At 30.6% G+C, this 20,501-nt stretch overlaps 1 protein-coding gene across 1 annotated transcript; it reads right to left on the bottom strand.

Moving 5' to 3' along the window:
• Nucleotides 1-381: 381 nt before the first annotated feature.
• On the bottom strand, nt 382-20,335 carry LOC149887125 (multicopper oxidase 3-like). Its single transcript, XM_090090664.1, has 8 exons — nt 19,902-20,335; nt 19,564-19,821; nt 4,955-5,264; nt 4,492-4,754; nt 2,255-2,960; nt 1,731-1,946; nt 1,484-1,651; nt 382-589 (listed from the first exon to the last, which is right to left on the bottom strand). The coding sequence occupies exons 1-8, from the start codon at nt 20,136-20,138 to the stop codon at nt 516-518; spliced, it is 2,232 nt and encodes a 743-aa protein (XP_089946790.1). The 5' UTR covers nt 20,139-20,335; the 3' UTR covers nt 382-515.
• Between the last annotated feature and the right edge of the window lie 166 nt (nt 20,336-20,501).

Genomic DNA, 20,501 nt, shown 5'->3' with positions numbered 1-20,501 from the left:
ACTTTAACCTTTTAGATTAAACCTTGCCTATTCCTAACCAAGCATTTTCCAGACCATCAACCTCAATTTCAACCTTCCAAATATCCCTTACACATAACCCCAGAGCCATACCTCCCTAATCCCTTACCTTCATTATTTTTCTTTTACACACAAACAAAATAACAAAAGTAATAAAATTAAAATAAATTCGCTGCCCTTACACTGAAGTTTCCCTACCGAGATTATTGATTCACTCATTTCTTCTTAGATTTGTGAGATGTTTTTACGGTTTACATTTTAGACTCTTTCATTATCAATCATTTTTGAACTATTTCATTATTTATTTTGAAACAGAATCGAAAAGAAATCACTATTATTTAACAAGCATACAACAACTTAAATCACATTTTTTAAACAAACATCAAAAAGTCAGTTTTATGCACATTAATAATGGTAAGTTATTCAGCTTCACCTCACGCTGATGATAATCCTTATGTTATACCACTATTTTATTTAAAAACACCGTCTGCACCCAACTATGTTACAGGCAGCAATGATGTTTCGTCATTATAACATTTTGATCGAGATTCTTTGGGACATGAAGACAATGCTAGACATGATGAGTATATCGATAAAACATACATAATACATACATACATACATACATACATACATACATACATACATACATACATACATACATACATACATACATACATACATACATACATACATACATACATACATACATACATACATACATACATACATACATACATACATACATACATACATACATACATACATACATACATACATACATACATACATACATACATACATACATACATACATACATACATACATACATACATACATACATACATACATACATACATACATACATACATACATACATACATACATACATACATACATACATACATACATACATACATACATACATACATACATACATACATACATACATACATACATACATACATACATACATACATACATACATACATACATACATACATACATACATACATACATACATACATACATACATACATACATACATACATACATACATACATACATACATACATACATACATACGTACATACATACATACATACATACATACATACATACATACATACATACATACATACATACATACATACATACATACATACATACATACATACATACATACATACATACATACATACATACATCATTAAAAAATCATTTGGTGTCATTCTACTCATTCAACTTGATGTCATTCAACAATATTAACATGACTATTGTTATAAATGTAATATTTAAAAGTCGTTCTTTTACGCAATTAAACAACTTTCACCATCAAGCAATGAATTAAAACACTATTGAAATAAAGAAGAAAATACGAAAGTTATTAATTTCTTTTTTACTTCTTTTTTATCAAAAATAAGTAGTTAGAAAAAAGAACATTAATTAACATTTTTATAATTACCTTTACAACATTTGTATAATAAATGGAAAAGTAAAGACTTTAAATTCTCTCTAATAACCCAAACTAAAATAACTATTAATAGTATCGCGCACAGGACGAAAGTAGCTATTTTGTAGCTGGTGACTTCAGCGGTGAGTTTAGCGTTGGATTCAGCGGTGACGTTAGTATCTGAATGTAATAAAATGTATTCAAACATTAGTGACTCCATAAAGAGGCTTTTTGAAAAAATTTCTTAGTTTCATCTTACCGGTTTTAGTAGAATTTTCCTTGAAGTAAAAATAGTCTCTTGATTCATCGTTATAAAAGTTGTTGCAAACAGGAAAACCTTTAGGCGGCTTCGGCGCCTCTTTGACAGCCTCTGAGATAATCATAGCCATTCCAGCAAGCGCGTGAACTTCAATGTGACAATGTAAGAACCATTTCCCTGGGTTATCTGATTTTATACGGATAACCGCATATCCGCCTAAAAAAAAGTAAAAATAAAAACTCTTTAAACTTGCGCATGCAAGATGAAACGTTTCAGAAAGCATCAACAAGATTTCCAAATATCATAAATAAAAAATGAATTGTAAGTGAAGTTTAATTTTCAAAATTGAAGACCTTTTTATAACAAAGTGTCTAAACGAGCAACATAACTTCTCCATGATTATAACGTATTATATAGTTTAATAATCAGCTGTTATAACTTAGAAGTTGTTTAAAGTTGCACTGATTTGTCATTGTTCACTTTCACATTTTACAAAGCTCACACTGCAAAGTAAAAAGTTTTACCTGTAGGTATAATAAGCGTATCCTTTCGTGGAGGATTTTTAACATTTAAACCTGGAATATTTCCATTTTCCCACAAACTATTTTTCCATTTCGGTTCGTTACAAAAATTTAGACCACCTCCGCAATCAATATCTTTATTTTCTGTTGCATTTATCAATTTAGCTGTTGTTCTATTTTGAGGCGCGTAATCCATTTTTAAAACATAAAAGCTGTGTCCATGAAGATGCATTGGATGACCCCAGCCTCCCCCACTCCCTAGATTAGTAAAAATAAATTGTATTGTTTTATCACCCGGAATCTTTAGTTCGTAATGGCAGTAGCACACTTTATCATGTCCACAATCATTTTTATCACAATCATAACCATCAATCTCGTCGCCCTGGGTTAAAGAATTAACACCAGGAAATTCAAACTTTCTTCCGTTTACTGAACCGGGGTTTACTTTGCTACCCGGAAAAGCGAAGTTCAGAAAATGTTCTTCGCTGTTTTCTCCATAGGCTGGAGCTGGGTCTTCATCGTCGGCGTTTTGCAAATCAGACATCAATACACAATTTAAGTTAAAATGTTCAGGAAAGTATTTGAAAGGGCAGTTTATAACTTGACAGGGACTCTCCTTCAAACATTTTAGCTCATTAGTTGTTGGCTCTTTTTTAAACGCTCCTTCGTAATGTAGAACAGCTTGCACTGTGTGGTTTTCCACATTATCCTATTGCAAAATGAATAGAGTAAATTCGGGTTATACCGTCCGTCATGTATGACCGGACACTTATTGATAATCAAAAATCGCATAATGAAAATCAAAACATTTTACAATTTAAAAAATACCATTCGATAGATAATTTGTTTCTCTATCGTATTAATAAGAATGAATTGTACTATTGGTTTTAAAATTTATATAAGTTAATTGTAATTTAGGCTTGGTAATTGAAATATTGAGATTTTTCACATCGGTTTTTCTGAATAAAGGAGAAAAAAATTATGTGATAAAAACTTAGATTGATAATTTCTACTACCATAATTAGTTAGATTGATAATTTGATGTTGATTAGAAATCTTTTTTGTTTTTTCAAAAAAAAGCAAAAAATGAAAGAGTTACTTTAAAAAAACAGGTATGAGTAATTAGGCTGTAACCTTTGATCCACTAACCTGTTTTAAGAAAATTAATTGTTTTCAAACGTCTATGAATAAATATTTTAATATAAAAAATTTCGTATTTGACTGTTACTAAATGAAAAAGTAAATAAACAGTCTTAATAATGCCAAAAACACAGAAATACAATAAAATATACAGAAGATGATATTGCAAAAGCATTGAAAGCTTTTTCTAAAAGACAAATTGTTGCTCAGAAAGGCAGCATTCGCATTTTTGATACTAAAAATCTACATTGGTTGATAGACAATCCATGCAGCCATTTAACAGTGGTTTACATGTAATAAAACAAAAGAACACAAACGTTAGAACAATTGAAGGTAGGTGCCTTACTGAAAATGTTGTGATTGAACTTTTGAAGGCAATAGAAACAGAAAGAGCAACTAAAGAAAAAAAAACCATAAATTGAATTTTAACGGCAGTAATCCAATTGTTACAAAAACAACAAATAATGATGAAAGAAAATGTAAAAAGTGCAAAAAAGCATTTCATAGTAATATGCTTCCTTGTGAAAACGGCGTGTGTAATGCTCGGCTTGTGTAGTGCTCGGCTTTGCAAAGATACTTGTCTTCCAAAAAGATATAAGATTGGAGCTGATTTTTTTTTTTACATATAAATGTAAAAATAATAATTGAATTGTAATAATTTTTTTTAGTATGAATGATTTTTCATGGTGTCCAGTCTTAACCGAAGAGTCGGAATTAAACGGACTGCTACTTCACGTACTATTTTCAAACTTTGTGTGAGTTTCTTATTATATAATTATAAGTATTTTATAATACTTTTATACTAAAATAAATTATCTTATATTAAAAAAATTTTACAAAAAAATTCTCAAAAATGAAAGTGAAACCGCCACATACCGGACTTTTCTAAAGCCCGGTATGTGGCGGTTTCACTTTAATTGAAATTTTTAAAGTTACTAAGTTTTTATAGACGCTTTCTGTCTTTTCTACCCCATTTCCTAAATTCAGAAATAGTCTTAATATTTCAAAAAATTATTGGTGGTAGTAGCTTATAAATTCTAAAAACTGTAATAGAAATAAAAATATATTATTTCCATTCGATAATAAATTTTTTACTATACCTCCATACTCTGAGCTCTGATCCAATAATTGTCTATTGTCTTATTAGCATTTAGTAAAAAATCGAAGCGCTCTCCTGGATGAACGATAACAAAATCTGCTGAATGCGGTTTGATGTCATAACCGTCCGATGCAATGACACTTATTTCATGCCCGTCAACTGATATGCGCATTGGGTACATAGTGCCGACGTTAATTACTCGAAAACGGTACTTCAAACCTTGCTTCACTGTGTACCAAGTTAATGGAGCACCATTATCTTTGCCTTAAAGTTAATACACCAAAAATTGTGCGAAATTTGTATGCGCTATAAAGTATACAGTTTTTAAAATAAGTGAGATTTTACCTCCCCTTCCTGCCATTCGTTTTTTTTATAAAAGTTTTTTTAAAAACAATTCAAGGAGTTGTCTATTAATGGAATGTAAATTTGAAGAAGTTTTTAATAGCTTTTTTTTTAACCCTCACCTGTCTTTGGATCGATGTATCTTCCTTTCCCTTCTATCAAAGCTGAAACCCATAGCACATCAGAAAATTTGCCTCCGTCAATTGTGCTTGTCGTGTTGTAACGTTTGTTTGCATCAAAGTTGCCGTATATCATTTTTAAGTAAACCTCCTCTGAGCTGTGATGGTGCCAGTCTCCCACAGTCATTATAACGTCGGTTAACCTCTCACTATTCGGCTTCGGACGTTCTTTAATTATTAACGCACCAAACGCTCCATTTGTACGCTGAGCACCAACGTGACTATGGTACCAAAACGTGCCTTTAGGTTCAGCCTACTTATAACAAGCGAACAATTGCGTAAAAAATATGCATATTTGAGTTTAAATGTAAGAGTTTAAAATGTAACAGCAACACTGCTGCAGAACAACATTTTTTTAAACTTTTTTTCGGAAGCAAAGTTTACTTATGATAATAAAGTCTACTTATTATAATAAAGGAGCTACAAGTTATTATAGATTGTTCTTCTGAAAAAAACAAAACAAAAGTAAATACTAAAATTTATTAAATCAACTTTGTTAGAGCATGACCAACCATCGGTTTTAGAATGATTACCTTCATGTTATCTTCCAACTGCTTCACAATGGGCTAGGAAATTTCCGAACTTTTGAACACCAGAATTCTCTAGCCTATTGCAAAGCCGTAAAGTTAGTGTGTGTTTTCTAAAGTAAACGGAGGTATTGACTATTATGTCCAACAATATTAAGAGTTAGAAATGTTTTTTAGTAAGATGTGCTTAAACGTGTTGTAAAAACAATTAAACTTTTGTCGGAAGCATTTTGAGGAATTTCTAGAATTTAAAAATTTTAAATTTTGAGAATTTAACGGCATATTGAGAAAAACGGCTGCTATGAGTTCCAAATCATATCATTTTAAAAAATTGAACTTCGAGAAATTTGTCTAGTTAATAGAAAAAAAATTGGAAGAAAAAATGATTAGAAATCATGACAGTGACGTATTTCGATCAGTAATAGTAATTAAAAAAGTAATTGTTTCTCTTTGTAGACACCATAATATTTATAATACAATATTTAAGTACATCAAAAATAACCAAAACCCCTCGATGGATTTTTAAAGTTTGAAGATTAACTTGGACAAAGAGACAAAAGCAAGACTAAACAATTATTGCTATACATGAAAAACTCTTTTGGTTATTAAATGTTGCCGATTCCCAAGCTGCTATTATCGCATTATTATTCTAGCTTATGCCTTCAATCATTAAATTCATCCATTTTGGTTTTTCATACTGTGTGCAGCTCATTTTTTAAATTTGGCACCTGCTCTGCAAAATGTTGTCTAAATTTCATTAAGTTTTTTAAATTTGTTCAAGATTTATGTAATTTCTAATTAGCATTTACAAATGCAAAACGGGAGTTTTGTTACCAAACTTTTAGAAATTGCAGCAGCTGTATCACAAATGATCACTCTAATGACATTTCACAAATCAAAGTTGTTCACCAAACCATAACTTTACCATTGACTTTACTTTTGGTTTCACCGTTGGTAATAAAACTCCTGATTTTTTTTCTTTTTTTCACACAGCTTTTTAAAACTAAACTTTGTATTTATTTTCCATCAATTCTTTCACCATCAAAATGAAGAGTCCAGAATTTTTCTTTCAGAATGTTTTTTAAATTTTCTTTTATTATGTATGCTTCTCTCAAAAAACTCTGTAAATCCCAGATTGAGTTGAAGTTAGGACATTGATACCTTATTTTGATAAATGTTGACACACTTCTTTAATTAGATGTGTGCTTAGATAAGTCTTTTTTAATGGAGGACTTTAATCATCGTCACTTTGAGAGTCTGATGTATTTGCAATTTTTTCTGTTATATAATTTCTGATCATCCAAACTGAGCCAATTTCATTTCTCATTAATTGTATTAAAAATAGCTGACTTGTAAGTTATTGAAGGGAAACTCGACTTGTTTCACGGTGCAATCATTTTTTCAGCAATAATTTTACATCAAACAAACGCTCTTTCTTTAATAAAAAAGTTTTTAAAGTTCTTAATATTGTTATAAAACACGATCTTTTCTAAAAATAACTGCTAACCGTTCGTTTTTTTGGTAAAAAAATTTTATACTTTTTTTCACTGAACGTCGGCTGTTCATTAAATTATATCAAAATGTCTATTATTTTAAAAGTTGATTAGAAAGTAAGGTTTTTATGGATACATGGACATTTGTATTTTTTTAATTTGAGTTTTTTTACATGTATAACTTGTTTTAACATATCAAATATAGTTTCATTAAACTTAGTTTTGTCATCATATGCTACTTAGAAGTTTGTTAAAATGTTTATTGTTAATTTTGAATGATGATTTATTATTCGATAAGTGCAACATATTTGAAGTATCTTCACTCAACAACTTCAGTATTTCCTGTAATATAACTCACTATACCGCAGGTGACCGCATATTCTAAAAGTAAAAGTGTTAATTAACTGAAAAAAGTATATATCTCCTTTGAACTCGGTGGAACATTTTTTAAGCTAATATTTAAAGTAAAAAAGTAAGTATATATTCTACATTATTTTAGAAAATTCTTCTAATTTGAACAAAAAAAATCAGATTTCAATTTTTTTATTCAATATATTTAAAGTATATAAAGTTAAAAGATTATCTAAAGTTAAAAGATTATCTAAATTAAAGTCTATATTTACTTTATATAGACTTTAATTTAGATTAAAATAATCTTAAAAGATTATTTTAATCTAAATTAAAGTCTATATAAAGTAAATATAGACTTCAGTTTAGATTAAAAAGTCTCCATTTTTACTAAATAAATATTACTTATTTTTCAGATTTCTTTGAAAATAACATTAAAACTTTTAACTTCTTTTAACCATAAAATATAAAATATACTTTTACTTTTTAAATAAACAATCATTTTAATTTGATATTATTAAAAAACGGGCACTACATTTACAAAAATGTTGTGAGGGGTTTATTGCCATTTTTTTATGGTTTAGAGTCACTGCGCGTTGTAAAAGAATTTTTTTATCATTTATAAAAATTGAAATTAAAGAATCTGAGAAAATTAATCCGACAGTTCTAACTGCTCCTCAATTAGGCATCGATAATGATCATGTTGAATCGATAATGAGCATGTTGAGAATAATGAAAAAAGTGATCAGTTAGTCTTAGAATATCTCAAAGTGAAGCGAGATGTTAAAGCTATGTTTATGGATGAAAAACTAGGTCATCAGAATGCTCTAGACTTTTTTACCAAACAGCACAAACCAATAATTAAACAATTGATGCAATAAGAAGGTATTACTGGTTTATAAAAAACAACAAATGAACAAAATAACCCACCCATCATAAGACGACTTTAAGACGTATGCAACTTATCTTTAACTCGTCTAGACGTCTACAACTAGTTAAAGACGTGTTTAAGACGGCTTTTCAACACCTCATTAAGACATTCTCCCGTAACCAGTTTAAGATATCCTTAAGACATCTTAACAAGACGTCTTTCAGAATAACCAGTTTAAGACATTCGTGAGACATCTTAACAAGACGTCTGTCGGAACAACAAGTTTATGACATCTTTTGAAATAACCAGTTTAAGATGTCTTTCAGAATAACCAGTTTAAGACGTCTTTAACTTATCTTAACAAGAAATCTGTCAGAATAACCAGTTTAAGATGTCCGTAAGACATCCGAGACGGTTGTCGGAACAACTAGTTGAAGACGGCTTAAAAAGATGTGTGTAATATATATATATATATATATATATATATATATATATATATATATATATATATATATATATATATATATATATATATATATATATATATATATATATATATATATATATATATATATATATATATATATATATATATATGTTCAACAACAGAAATATATACAGTTATGGTTAAATAACTTATGCATAAAATGATTACAAGAAAGCAAAAATAATTTGTCACAGTTTTAAAGAATTTAGCAAAGCCAATTTATGACGAACCGCAAGAATAACTAAGAATTTAACATTAACATAATATGATTTACCAGCTATATATAACCTTAATTTTATTTGAAAAAAACTAATGGGTCATTATGTGCTTTTTATGATAAATGAAATGTATATGAAATATGAAAAACGAAAACATGAAATATATGCCGCATTTTGTAAGATAATTATAATTTTGAATCATTTTTGAAAAGGTTTTGAATTATCAAATGAATTATAAAATAGCCTGGTGAATGAAGTACTAAGCTGGCGAATGAAGGACCAAGGAATTGAATGAAATCAGATCTTGATAAAAAAGTATATTTAAGCTTTTTTATATTTAGCTATACTTTTTTTAGCCATTTTAAAATTATCCTTACAGGTCTATTTTATCATTCACAGACTTTGTTTACACGAAAAAAGCTCCCAAGTTTACAAATGTTCATCTTGAAAAAATGATAAAATCTGTTCGTGCCGAAAATTTATTTTCTTTATCTTGGAGTAATTTGTTTAGTAATTTGTCAACACGTGAAGTAGTTACTTTATCATGAACAGTCTTGTTGAACAAATGCTATAAAAGTTTAAAGTAATGCAAAAAGTTAAACTGTAATAAGTTGCACGTCCACTCTTATACGTCCATGCTTTAATTCCTTACTTAATTCCGTCTTTAATTACGTCTTTATATCCATTTACGGAAGAATGACAAGAATTGTGTGGTGTAAAGTTATCCGGTTTGACAATAATATCAGTTGAACACACTGTTAAAGTTAAAACTTTTCTCTGTGATGCTCCAGCAAGATCATTTTTAAAATGGACTGTTTTTCATACTGGATATTTTTCTTGTGAAAGGGTGCATTATCAAAGGTTCTTGGGTAGGAAGAGTAGTAATGATGTTTAAAATAGTTTAATGAAGAACAAGAATTTCGCAAGCGGACAGATTACGATTTTAGTTGCCAGTCGTATAAGTGACATCAAAAATATAGTCTCCTCTTATAGCTACTGGTATTATATATGTTTCCGGATATCTGCATTGACTATATGCAAAAGACCAACTAATAATTCAAAAGAATTTTGAACTATTTCCGTAAAGGGCCTACGGCTAGGTTATTACAAGCACATATTTTACAGATTTCTGAGAAACTAATCGAATTTAGAAATTACATTGTTTGCTGATGATAAATTTCAACATGGACAGACAGAGAGGCGGATAGAGAAGTTATAAAGAAACCCACCTTTATAAATGTGTAATTGGTAAGTGTCTTCTAACGCTGCTTTCCAAAAAAACAATGACTTTCTTGACCTATTATTGCTTCATTAATTTTCTCTTTTTAGCGGCTGTCCGAAAGACATATCCAAAGGAATCAGAGAAGACAGTCCATAAATTTATTCAGGGTGTATTAAAAAACGCACCACTATCACGAAAATATTAATAAAATTTTATAATCATGTAATCTTTTTTTGTGGATGCTGGTAAGTATTTTTCTATAGTAAATCATGTCTCTTTTTTCAGTTATTGCATTTGGATAGTTCATATTTTCACACCTTTCTATTTCCTGTCACCTTCCAGTCTCCTTTTAATATAATGTAAATATATATATTTATGTTGTATAGGCAGGAGACTGAAAAATAATATATATATATATATATATATATACACACACGCACGTCTTTTTAAGCCGTCATTAATACGTGTTAAGATAATATTAAGACGTTTTAGTTAAGACGGCTTACTGTGTTTCATTTGAGACCAGTTTCAGACAACTTTAAGACGACTGAAATAAAGCAACTTTAAGACGTTTTAAATAAGACGACTTACTGTATTTCATTTGAGACCAGTGTAAGCCGTCATTAATACGTGTTAAATAAGACAACTTTAAGACGTTTTAAATAAGACGACTTACTGTGTTTCATTTGAGACCAGTTTAAGACATCTTTAAGACCAATTTCAAGACGTCTTCAATTTGTCTTTAAGACGACTTGTTGTTGGGTGAGAAGACTTGGTGAAAGCTGTTAAAAATTGGCAAGTTTGTGATTTCCAGTATTTGGACTCTGAGTAACGAATCTTTCAGCTCTAAAGTATTCAGACCACCTAAAATGGAATATATTCTAGCCGGATCATCAGTAGCATCATATTTTAAAAAGTTGGCATCTAATGACTTTGGCAAAACGTTTGGTATTAGAGACAATAATGATAATAAATTATAGCAGACACTGAAGTTGGTTTTTCTAATTATAATATTGTAATAGGTGATAAGGAGTATGAAGGTACTCTTGGTCTTTGGGAATTAATTATGACGTAAAAGTTAAATGAAAGAGCAAATACATATGAAGATTACAAAAATTATTCAGAGATTATGATAAGTACAAACGTACTAAAAATGAATAACGAGAAAGATGGTACAATTCCAAGAGGAAATAGAGTTTATAAATGAAATAATATGCTAAAACCTGAATTGCGTGGAGAAAACTACGTAAAGTGGATTTGTTTGATGTAGTTTCCTTGAAATATTGTAAATATAGTTTGAGCGGTTTTTTTAATGAGCGTTTTTGAGGTAATCTGTAGAGTGTAAATTGAATGCAAAATTTTTGTAAAGAAAGTTGCAACGTTGTGTTCTCTGCGAGAAAGCTACTAAAACCCTTTTGGAATAAGTATAAAATTGGTGAAGGTGTTGATAAAATATTCTTACCGAGCGATCCAAACGCATTGCTAGATAGTATTGAACTTACTATTGGCTAGTAAAAGGCTGGTATACGAAAGAAACTTTTAAGAGTATTACCAACAAAAAAGAAAACTCTGTTTTAAAAAATTTTTTCGAATGCTTTTTACTATAGATTTTGATGTAGCTTAAAGAATGGTGAAGTATAAAGCAATCTTCAATCTTTCTTCAAATCCGTAAGTTCAACAGTGAAATTTTTTTTTTTTCTAATTACACAAAAACAAATATAAAGATAGTTCTAAAATGTATAATGAAGACATCAGAGTTCGATAAAACCTTTAATAATGTAATAAATAATTTTTATTCTAGTATATAACTGAGATGTATAACACCATGTTTGATCGTATTACTGATAATTTTGACCAATTTTGTGTACATAGAATCAATAGTACCTCTAAACATTTCGCACTGTTTAATATGTCCCACTAAGAGGTAATTCATAAATACCACTTCCTAAACAATTGGCTGCTAAAAAAGCTATAATTAATGTTAAAAATGAGGATGAAAAATGTTTCCTGTGGTCTGTATTAAGAGCTAAATATCCTAAAAACCATAATAGTGAACTTGATGACGTCATTTTCAAAATCTATGAAAATAAATATGATTGGGATAGATTATCCTGTTAATACAAAATCTATAGACAAGTTTGAAAAAAAAAACCCTAACATATTAATCAATATATACGATTATGAGGATGGATCGATAGGTGTTATTAGTATAAGTAAAAAATATTATTACGACTTGTGTCAGTTTATTACTCATCACTGAAGTTAATGATTCTGATTTTAGAAAAAAAGATCACTATTGTCTAATTGCTGACATGAGCAAGTTAACATCACAAACAACAAAAAAGTCTGGTACACAGTTCTTCTACCTTAGATGTTTAAATCCATTCAATTCACAAGAATCATTGGATACACATAAGAAATATTGTAATACTAATGAAGCTGTTAGAGTAGAAATGCCTAAAAAAGGTACAACGCTATACTTAAAAGTTTTTATACAAATGACTAGAGTACCTTTTATTGTATACACATATTTCAAATCCATCATAAAACCTATTGACATGTGTCAGCCAAATCCGGAAAAAAAGTTATACAAAACAATTTCAAAAAAATGAACCTTCTAGCTTTGTTATTACATAAAGTGTTTTGATGATAGCGTCTATTCCAGCAACCCTGTTACTTATATTGCAACAACTGATGGGAAAGTATAGAGGAGCAGCTCACATTTCTTGTAACCTAAGTTTAAAGGTACCAAAATTTATTCCAGTTGTCCTTCGCTATTTTACAGGACATGACAGTCCATTGTTCATGGAAAATCTTGTTAAAATTAAAAGATGACATTAACCCAGCGGGCACACGACGTTGAAACAACGTTGAAATAACGTTGATCGATGTTGATCGACGTTATTTCAACGTTGTTTCAACGTCGTGTGCCCGCTGGGAAGTGTATACCCAAAGATGAAGAAAATTATATCAGCTTTTTAAAGGATGTTATGATAGATGATAGCTCAAAAACAAAGATAGAACTCAGATTAATTGATACCTTTATATTTACAGGGTGACCGGAAAGTTCTGTCAGTACTTCACAATCAATTTATTTTTAATATAATATACATAAACTACTGAAATTACAGTAACAGATCAAGTAACATATGTAGTGTAAGTATACCAAGAATTATACAAATCGTTCTCCTTTTCGGTCCACTGTCAATGATAATCGATGACGCCATGATTGTATGGCGGCACGAACTGTTTCCATAGGAAACTTTTCCCATTCGCGGATCATCATTCGTTTCATGCAGGCCAAATTGTGATGTTGTTTAGCATTGACCTTGGACTCCAAAATACCCCACAAGCAAAAATCAAGTAGATTCAGGTCGGGAGAGGACGGAGGCCACTCATCCATCATAGGAAAAATTTGGTATACTTACACTACATATGTTACTTGATCTGTTACTGTGATTTCAGTAGTTTATGTATATTACATTAAAAATAAATTGATTGTGAAGTACTGACAGAACTTTCCGGTCACCCTGTATTACAGCTAGCTCGGATAGTCTTGTAAAAAATTTAAAAAAAGTAATTTAAAAAGTACTGCATAATTCTTTGAGTTTGTTGAATTAGATCTACTTTTACAAAAAGATGAATATCTATATGATTACATGACAAGTATGATAAATTAAATGATACTGAACCACCTCCAAAAGAAGAATTCTACTCAAGACTAACTTGTGAACATATCAGTGATAAAGACTATGAATATGCGCAAAAAGTGTGGAAAGAGTTTAAATATGAAAAACTTAGAAATATTTATAATATGTCATAACATTTATAATATGTCAGATGTTTTACTCTTAGATGATGTTATGGAAAATTTTAAAGATGTATGTATAAAAGCATATGGTTTTGATTTTGCATTGTATTACACTGCTCCAGGACTAGCTTGGGATGCTACTTATATTAGCTGTAGTTGATTAAAATTACTTTCAGATTCTAATACGTTACTCGTATCTGATAAAGGTATTAGAATAACCTAAAGCTAATAATAAGTATATGGGAGACGAGTACAATAAAGATGAACTACCAAAGTGTATCACCTATCTAAATGGTCTCTCTTCAAGTGCAATGTGTAATCTTCTACCGACAAATTTTAAGCTGATGACAGAAAATGACCTTAATTCATGGGAAAATCATGCTTAATTCCTTGAAGTAGATTTGGAATATCCAAAACACTTGCATGATTTACATAACGATTATCCTCTAGCTCCTGAAAGAATGCGAACATGTAATGCTGATAAACTAATGCTTAAAATAAATCATAAAAATAAAATTGCTGTTCATCATTAGACTCTAAAATTATATGTAAAGCATGGTATGATAATTACGCATATTCATTGAGGAATAAAATTTAATGAAAGTCTATGGTTAAAGCGATTCATAGAATTAAAAGCTAACATGAAAGGACTATTGCAAGCTAATGAACAATTCAGTATTTGGAAAAACAATTGGAAATGTAAGAACTAAAGTTGATATCAGGTTAGCTAACGATGAAGTTTAAGCAAAGAAACTAGCTGTCAAACGAAATTTTTACAGATATCTTTAGTATATACTACTCAACTGCATATAAGATTAAAGATTACAATGGTCGAGATATAGCTGGAACGTTTTATGAAGAAGAAATATAAAAGACAAAACAAGATGCATTTAAGATTGAAAAATATTGAGAAAAATTAAAATAATCACATTTTGATAAAGTGGGTTTGTTATCCAGACTCATTTAATTCATGGGCATATAATAAGATTTGTTCGACATTCCACGATAATCACCGATATGTTATTTACTAAAAGTAATATAACACCTTGAAATTACGATGCCTAGAAGTTTACTATTTGTTAATGGTTGCTAAATAGATATCACTAAAAAATTCATTCACAATACAAAAATATGATAATTCTATTACAATCAAGATAAATGTTCAAATTTTGCCCATGTGATTATGGTTGCTTATATTGTCGGTTATATTAGACTTTAAGCCTCCTAAATTTGTTGCTCGCGGTGTGAAACATCTTCAGTCTTCAGGAAATAGAGAAACAATAACTAAACGCTGTTATCATGAAATCCGATATTGCCAACCTAGCTGACCCGAGAATGCCACTTATATGGGCTGAAAGTGTACACATCCCAGGGTCACCTGGTACAAGTTTTGAAATCTTCTAGGTACGTCTGCGGGAAAAAAGTGACTCTGAATTTATAAAAATGGAAAAAAATTACCTCCTGTTTTGACATAGCAAAACTGCTATAAAATCCATACCATTATTCATAGACCAATAAAGTTTGATGGCAATCTTGTCTATGCCAATAACAAAATTTGGGTAAAATTTTATCCCAATCCCTGCAGTATAACAAAAGTTCCTTTTTTTACTCTAGTAAATTTGCTCTTATTCTACACATTGATTTAGCCCCGAGGATTTGTGAGCAAAGCAAAGAAATGTGTTGAAAACCTTTTGCATGTGATCTTTAACTGGTCAACACGTATTGTGTGTTGAAAAACCCATTTCGTACATACAATCAGCTAAAGATGCCTAGAATTTCCTTAGTGCTTTGTTTTCAAAATCATTATCAAATGTACAAATTGTAAAGTTCAATAAACTTACACTAACAGTGAATTAATTTCTAGAATTTATTCAATGCCTTTCTTTTCTTGTGATATCTTGATACTCTTTAATTTGACTTGACATGACATTTTAACTTGACATGACATTTAAAGCAATAGTCAGCTTACTATTCTTAAAATGAATATTTTTTCTACACTACCATAAGATATGTTGAAATATGATTTCAATGTTTTAAGTGTTTTAGTCTTGTTCCATTTTTGTTTTAACAATGGTTTTGTACCCTTTAACGTACATATAATAAAAAGTTAAAACCAAAACAAAACTTTGTTTTTGTAGTACTGAACTGAAATGTTTACAGAAATATCGAAATTTGTCAAACCTTTCACTTGAAAATCGTTTTATGCGGTAAAAAAATTTGTTTTTCATTTTTTATAATATAAAAATTGTTAGGCTAAAGTAATAGGATAGATTTAGTAGCTCTACTTGTAGCAATATGTTATTTATTTGAAATACACCTACTTGAGTCAGTGTGACGTAATGTTAGTGTGTTAAATTCACATTATCAAAGATGGCAGGGTTCTAAAGCTTTTCATAATCTTGAAACCCAATCAAAATAAATATAGGCATTTCTTGTGATGACATTACAGAGTCCCCAATTAATGTTAATCATAAATTAACATTGCCAGTAATCTTAATATTTGTCAATCATATTCTTCAATTTCATAAAATGCCTCAATTTGTCTAGATACACATTTACAATCCACTGACTCCTTAAAATGCCAAATCAGGCAAGAAGCCATGAGCAGAATAGAAAATGTCTGCATGCTCTGCCTCCAAAAATGTGGCCTACAGATGACTGCTTTTCAGGATAAAAAAGTTTGTCGCATTTACCAGACAAATCTTGATGTGAGTGACTCTTGTGTGTTTTAAGGTCTTTGTGAATCATGCAGAACTGCCTTTGCCAAAGTTTGATTTCAAAACTATCCAAGTCAGGGCTAAAACACGTAGTCTTGTGTGTGACAACTTGATTTGCAAAATTGGACAATCTAGGTTTCAAGAAAAAGCTTAACCTAAGGGGAAAATGAAAGTAAATCAAATGCAAGCTGGGAGATGCAGTACATGCCTCAGCCTATTAGGAAAGGGATTACCACATCATTGTTCTCAGTTAAAGTTAAGGGAAAATATACAAAACCTGGCTTCATTAGGTGCCAAAGCAGCAGAAGAGATAGCATCCAATGTGATTGAAAGTAAGGTAGCATCTCATAAAGGCATAATTCATTTGGCAAGAGCATCTGGAGGTCATCCACTTCCTGTTACTCCAGGTATAATGTCAGCAAAAATTAATTATAATATTGTAATTTTGTAAGTAGTTAATTATAAAATGATAGTTTTTGTAACTTTTTTTTGTCATCAGTCATCAGCCAAGAAGATGATTGAGTCCAACTTTATTGCCAATTTTCAAATGGCTAGTCAACAACTTAAGGGGTTTTTTACTTGTACAGACTTAAACCCACAGGTTCCAAAGGTTTTGATACAACCCATGTTGTTGTTCATTGCAAAGATTTGTCTGTTCTGGTTAGCCAAGTCATTCAATCTAGAGAAACTTCAGGTGGCTACTTTATCAAATTAGGCATTTATGGTGGCAAAGGTTTCCTCAAGTTTTGTGTCAGTGTTATTGAGAGTTCCACAGAGCAAGATAAATTGAACTCACCACCTCAAAAGCGACTTTTGAGTTCCAGAGCAGCAAAAGCTACTATTGTGAAAAGACAAGTTTTTGTCGCAGTCTTTGGAGATTTGCCAGAAACTCATTCTAAAATTTAAAAGGTCTGGCAACTCATCAATGCGGATGCTCTAAAGTTGATTATTGCATGTGACATGAAAGTTGCCAACATTATTTGTGGACTTCAAACACACTCAAGCGTGCACCCTTGTTGTTGGTGCGATATTGACTCAAAGAACCTTGCTTGAAGAGTCTGTTTAAGAACACTTGGCTCAGTCCAAAAAAATCTTAAGTCTTTTGAACAATTGGTTGGAGTGTTGGCCAAGGCCAAAATGTTTGGCAATGTTGTTCACAAGTCAATAATCTATGGACAATAGGATACACTAACTCTTGACATCATTCCACCATTGGAGTTACACCTTCTTTTGGGGATAGTCAATTAACTCTTCAAAGTTATCAAAACTGTGTAGTCTGATGCTGAAAAGTGGCAAGTCATGCTTCACATTCACCAAAGACCATATCATGTGCGGACACTTTGAAAGCAATGAGTGCAGAAAATTGTTTAAAACTTCTGATGTTTTACAATGTCTTACTGAAGAAACTTCCAACCCCAAAGTTCGTACTGTCATTGAAGCTTTCAAAAAGTTTAATTAGGTTGTGAATTCATGCTTTGGAAATGTACTAGAAAAGGATTTTTCTTTCAAGATTGATTAATTTAAAGCCACATATTTGGCTATCCAACTTAATAGCATCATGCCCAAAATCTACACAGTATTCCACCTCATCAAGGACTTTGTAAATATGAAACGACTGCCCTTAGGACAATTCAGTGAACAGGCTGTTGAGACTGCACCTCAAGATTTTCACCAGCATTTGGTCACCAGCAGTTGTCTTGTGGATTTCAATAGCAAACACCTTTAGAAAGTTATCAAGAATTTTCATCCATTCAGCTTCATTTTAATGGATTAATATTATTTGTTAAAAGAGAATTTGAGCACATAAGTAACCCATTATAATGAATTATAGTCATTTTTGAAAAAAATATTTAAAACTTGTATAAATCTTATGTCAAAGTTTAGTGCCATTTGAGAATAGTAAGCTGACCATTGCTTTAAATGTCATGTCGAGTAAATTAAAGAGTGTCAAGATATTACAAGAAAAGAAAGGCATTGAATAAATTTTAGAAATTAATTCACTGTTAGTGTAAGTTTATTGAACTTTACAATTTGTACATTTGATAATGATTTTGAAAACAAAGCACTAAGGAAATTCTAGGCATTTTTAGCTGATTGTATGTACGAAATGGGTTTTTCAACACACAATACGTGTTGACCAGTTAAAGATCACATGCAAAAGGTTTTCAACACATTTCTTTGCTTTGCTCACAAATCCTCAGAGCTAAATCAATGTGTAGAATAAGAGCAAATTTACTAGAGTAAAAAAAGGAACTTTTGTTATACTGCAGGGATTGAGATAAAATTTTACCCAAATCTTGTTATTGGCATAGACAAGATTGCCACCAAACTTTATTGGTCTATGAATAATGGTATGGATTTTATAGCAGTTTTGCTATGTCAAAACAGGAGGTAAATTTTTTCCAATTCATTCTCGGGTCAGCTAGGTTGGCAATATCGGATTTCATGATAACAGTGTATAATTGCTGCTGTGAATGCTGATGGTGGAACTGTACCTCCGTGTCAAATAATTGGTAAAATATGTGAATTTTATAAAGACAATCGTCAGTTACTGCAAGCATTTCCGCATGTAAAAAATGCAATACCTTTTCAACAAAAAATTGCCGGGATGAAAGATCTTTTCGCAACAAATAAATTTTCCAGAAAAAAAGAGAAAAATCAGCAAACAAAAAAAGCTTCGAACTAAGAAGCAAGGGAACTAAACGAAATTAGAAGAGGATCTGTAAAAATTAAACGGAAATTGAAACCTGTGTAGAACATAAACCTAAATACATTTTTGTCAAAAAATTCAAATTTTTTACTTTTTGAAATCAAACATCATGAAATTTTCAAACTTTTCCTGTAATTGAAAAGAATACCTTGAAATTATATGTAAACGTCTGACCAGCAGAAATAGGACACTGAGATATCCATCCGACCCCGTCCATAAAAGGAGTACCCTTTTGATGCAACCCGTGCCAATGCAGTGTGGTTACATCACTGAGCAACAAGTTTTTTACATGAATGATCAAATTCTGATGCTCATACACAACGATAGGTGGTCCAGGCAAAGTGCCATTAATAACAATTACCATACGGTTCTCTCCATCTGCTGAAATTACTTCGTCATATGGTATCTTAATAAACAATATTTAACGTGTTCAGCTCGCATTTGGTGTGTTTATCTTATAAAAACTAAACATTTGAGACAACTAACCTTTGTTGCGTTAGGTCCAGGAGATTCGTTATACAAGTACAAGTCTCCATTAAACGGATATAGCAAATCTTTCTTGTATACCATTGTTAGTTTTTCTTCCAATTCTAACCAGTATTCACACTCGTTCTTTTCTGGAGCACATTCGTCATATTTATAGTCCGCTGGTATTTCGATTCCATTAATCAACTCGCAAACAATTATAGTTATAACAAATGCTGGTAACATGGTTATTTCCATGGTACGCTAGTTTTTCTTGTTTTAACAAGAATTTATATTAAAACAGTTCTAAAGGTAGTATGGTGCAGATTAAATATATGACTATCAGGATACTTACTTAACTCAGATGCAACGACCTCTCGAAGATGGTTTGAAAATTACAATCATCGTATTTAAGTACTTTTTCACTCTCTTTCATGCTGAGATGAAAACATCTTAATAAAGGAAATTGATCTCTTTTCACCTATGATGAAACAGCAAAACATATTTTGTTTTTTTTACAACTGAAAGTAAACACTAAAATAAAACTTATTTGTCGATTTTGTCAGCATGCTTCAGTAATGTGAAGAGGGAAAATGATAAAATTGGAAACATTATCTTTAA

This window comes from Hydra viridissima, unplaced genomic scaffold (genome assembly GCF_058129835.1).
Source record: "Hydra viridissima isolate aposymbiotic clone 2 unplaced genomic scaffold, HvirCarnegie_v1 scaffold_6, whole genome shotgun sequence".
Classification (NCBI taxonomy): domain Eukaryota; kingdom Metazoa; phylum Cnidaria; class Hydrozoa; order Anthoathecata; family Hydridae; genus Hydra; species Hydra viridissima.
This window is presented reverse-complemented; position numbering and strand designations above follow the sequence as displayed.

Excerpts from the sequence above, each read along its gene's own strand:
- LOC149887125 (XM_090090664.1), bottom strand. The coding sequence starts at position 20,138 with ATGGAAATAACCATGTTACCAGCATTTGTTATAACTATAATTGTTTGC. Across the intron at positions 5,265-19,563 it reads CGTTTACATATAATTTCAAG|GCTGAACCTAAAGGCACGTT; the intron begins GTATTCTTTTCA and ends TGTTATAAGTAG. Across the intron at positions 4,755-4,954 it reads ATACATCGATCCAAAGACAG|GCAAAGATAATGGTGCTCCA; the intron begins GTGAGGGTTAAA and ends ATTAACTTTAAG.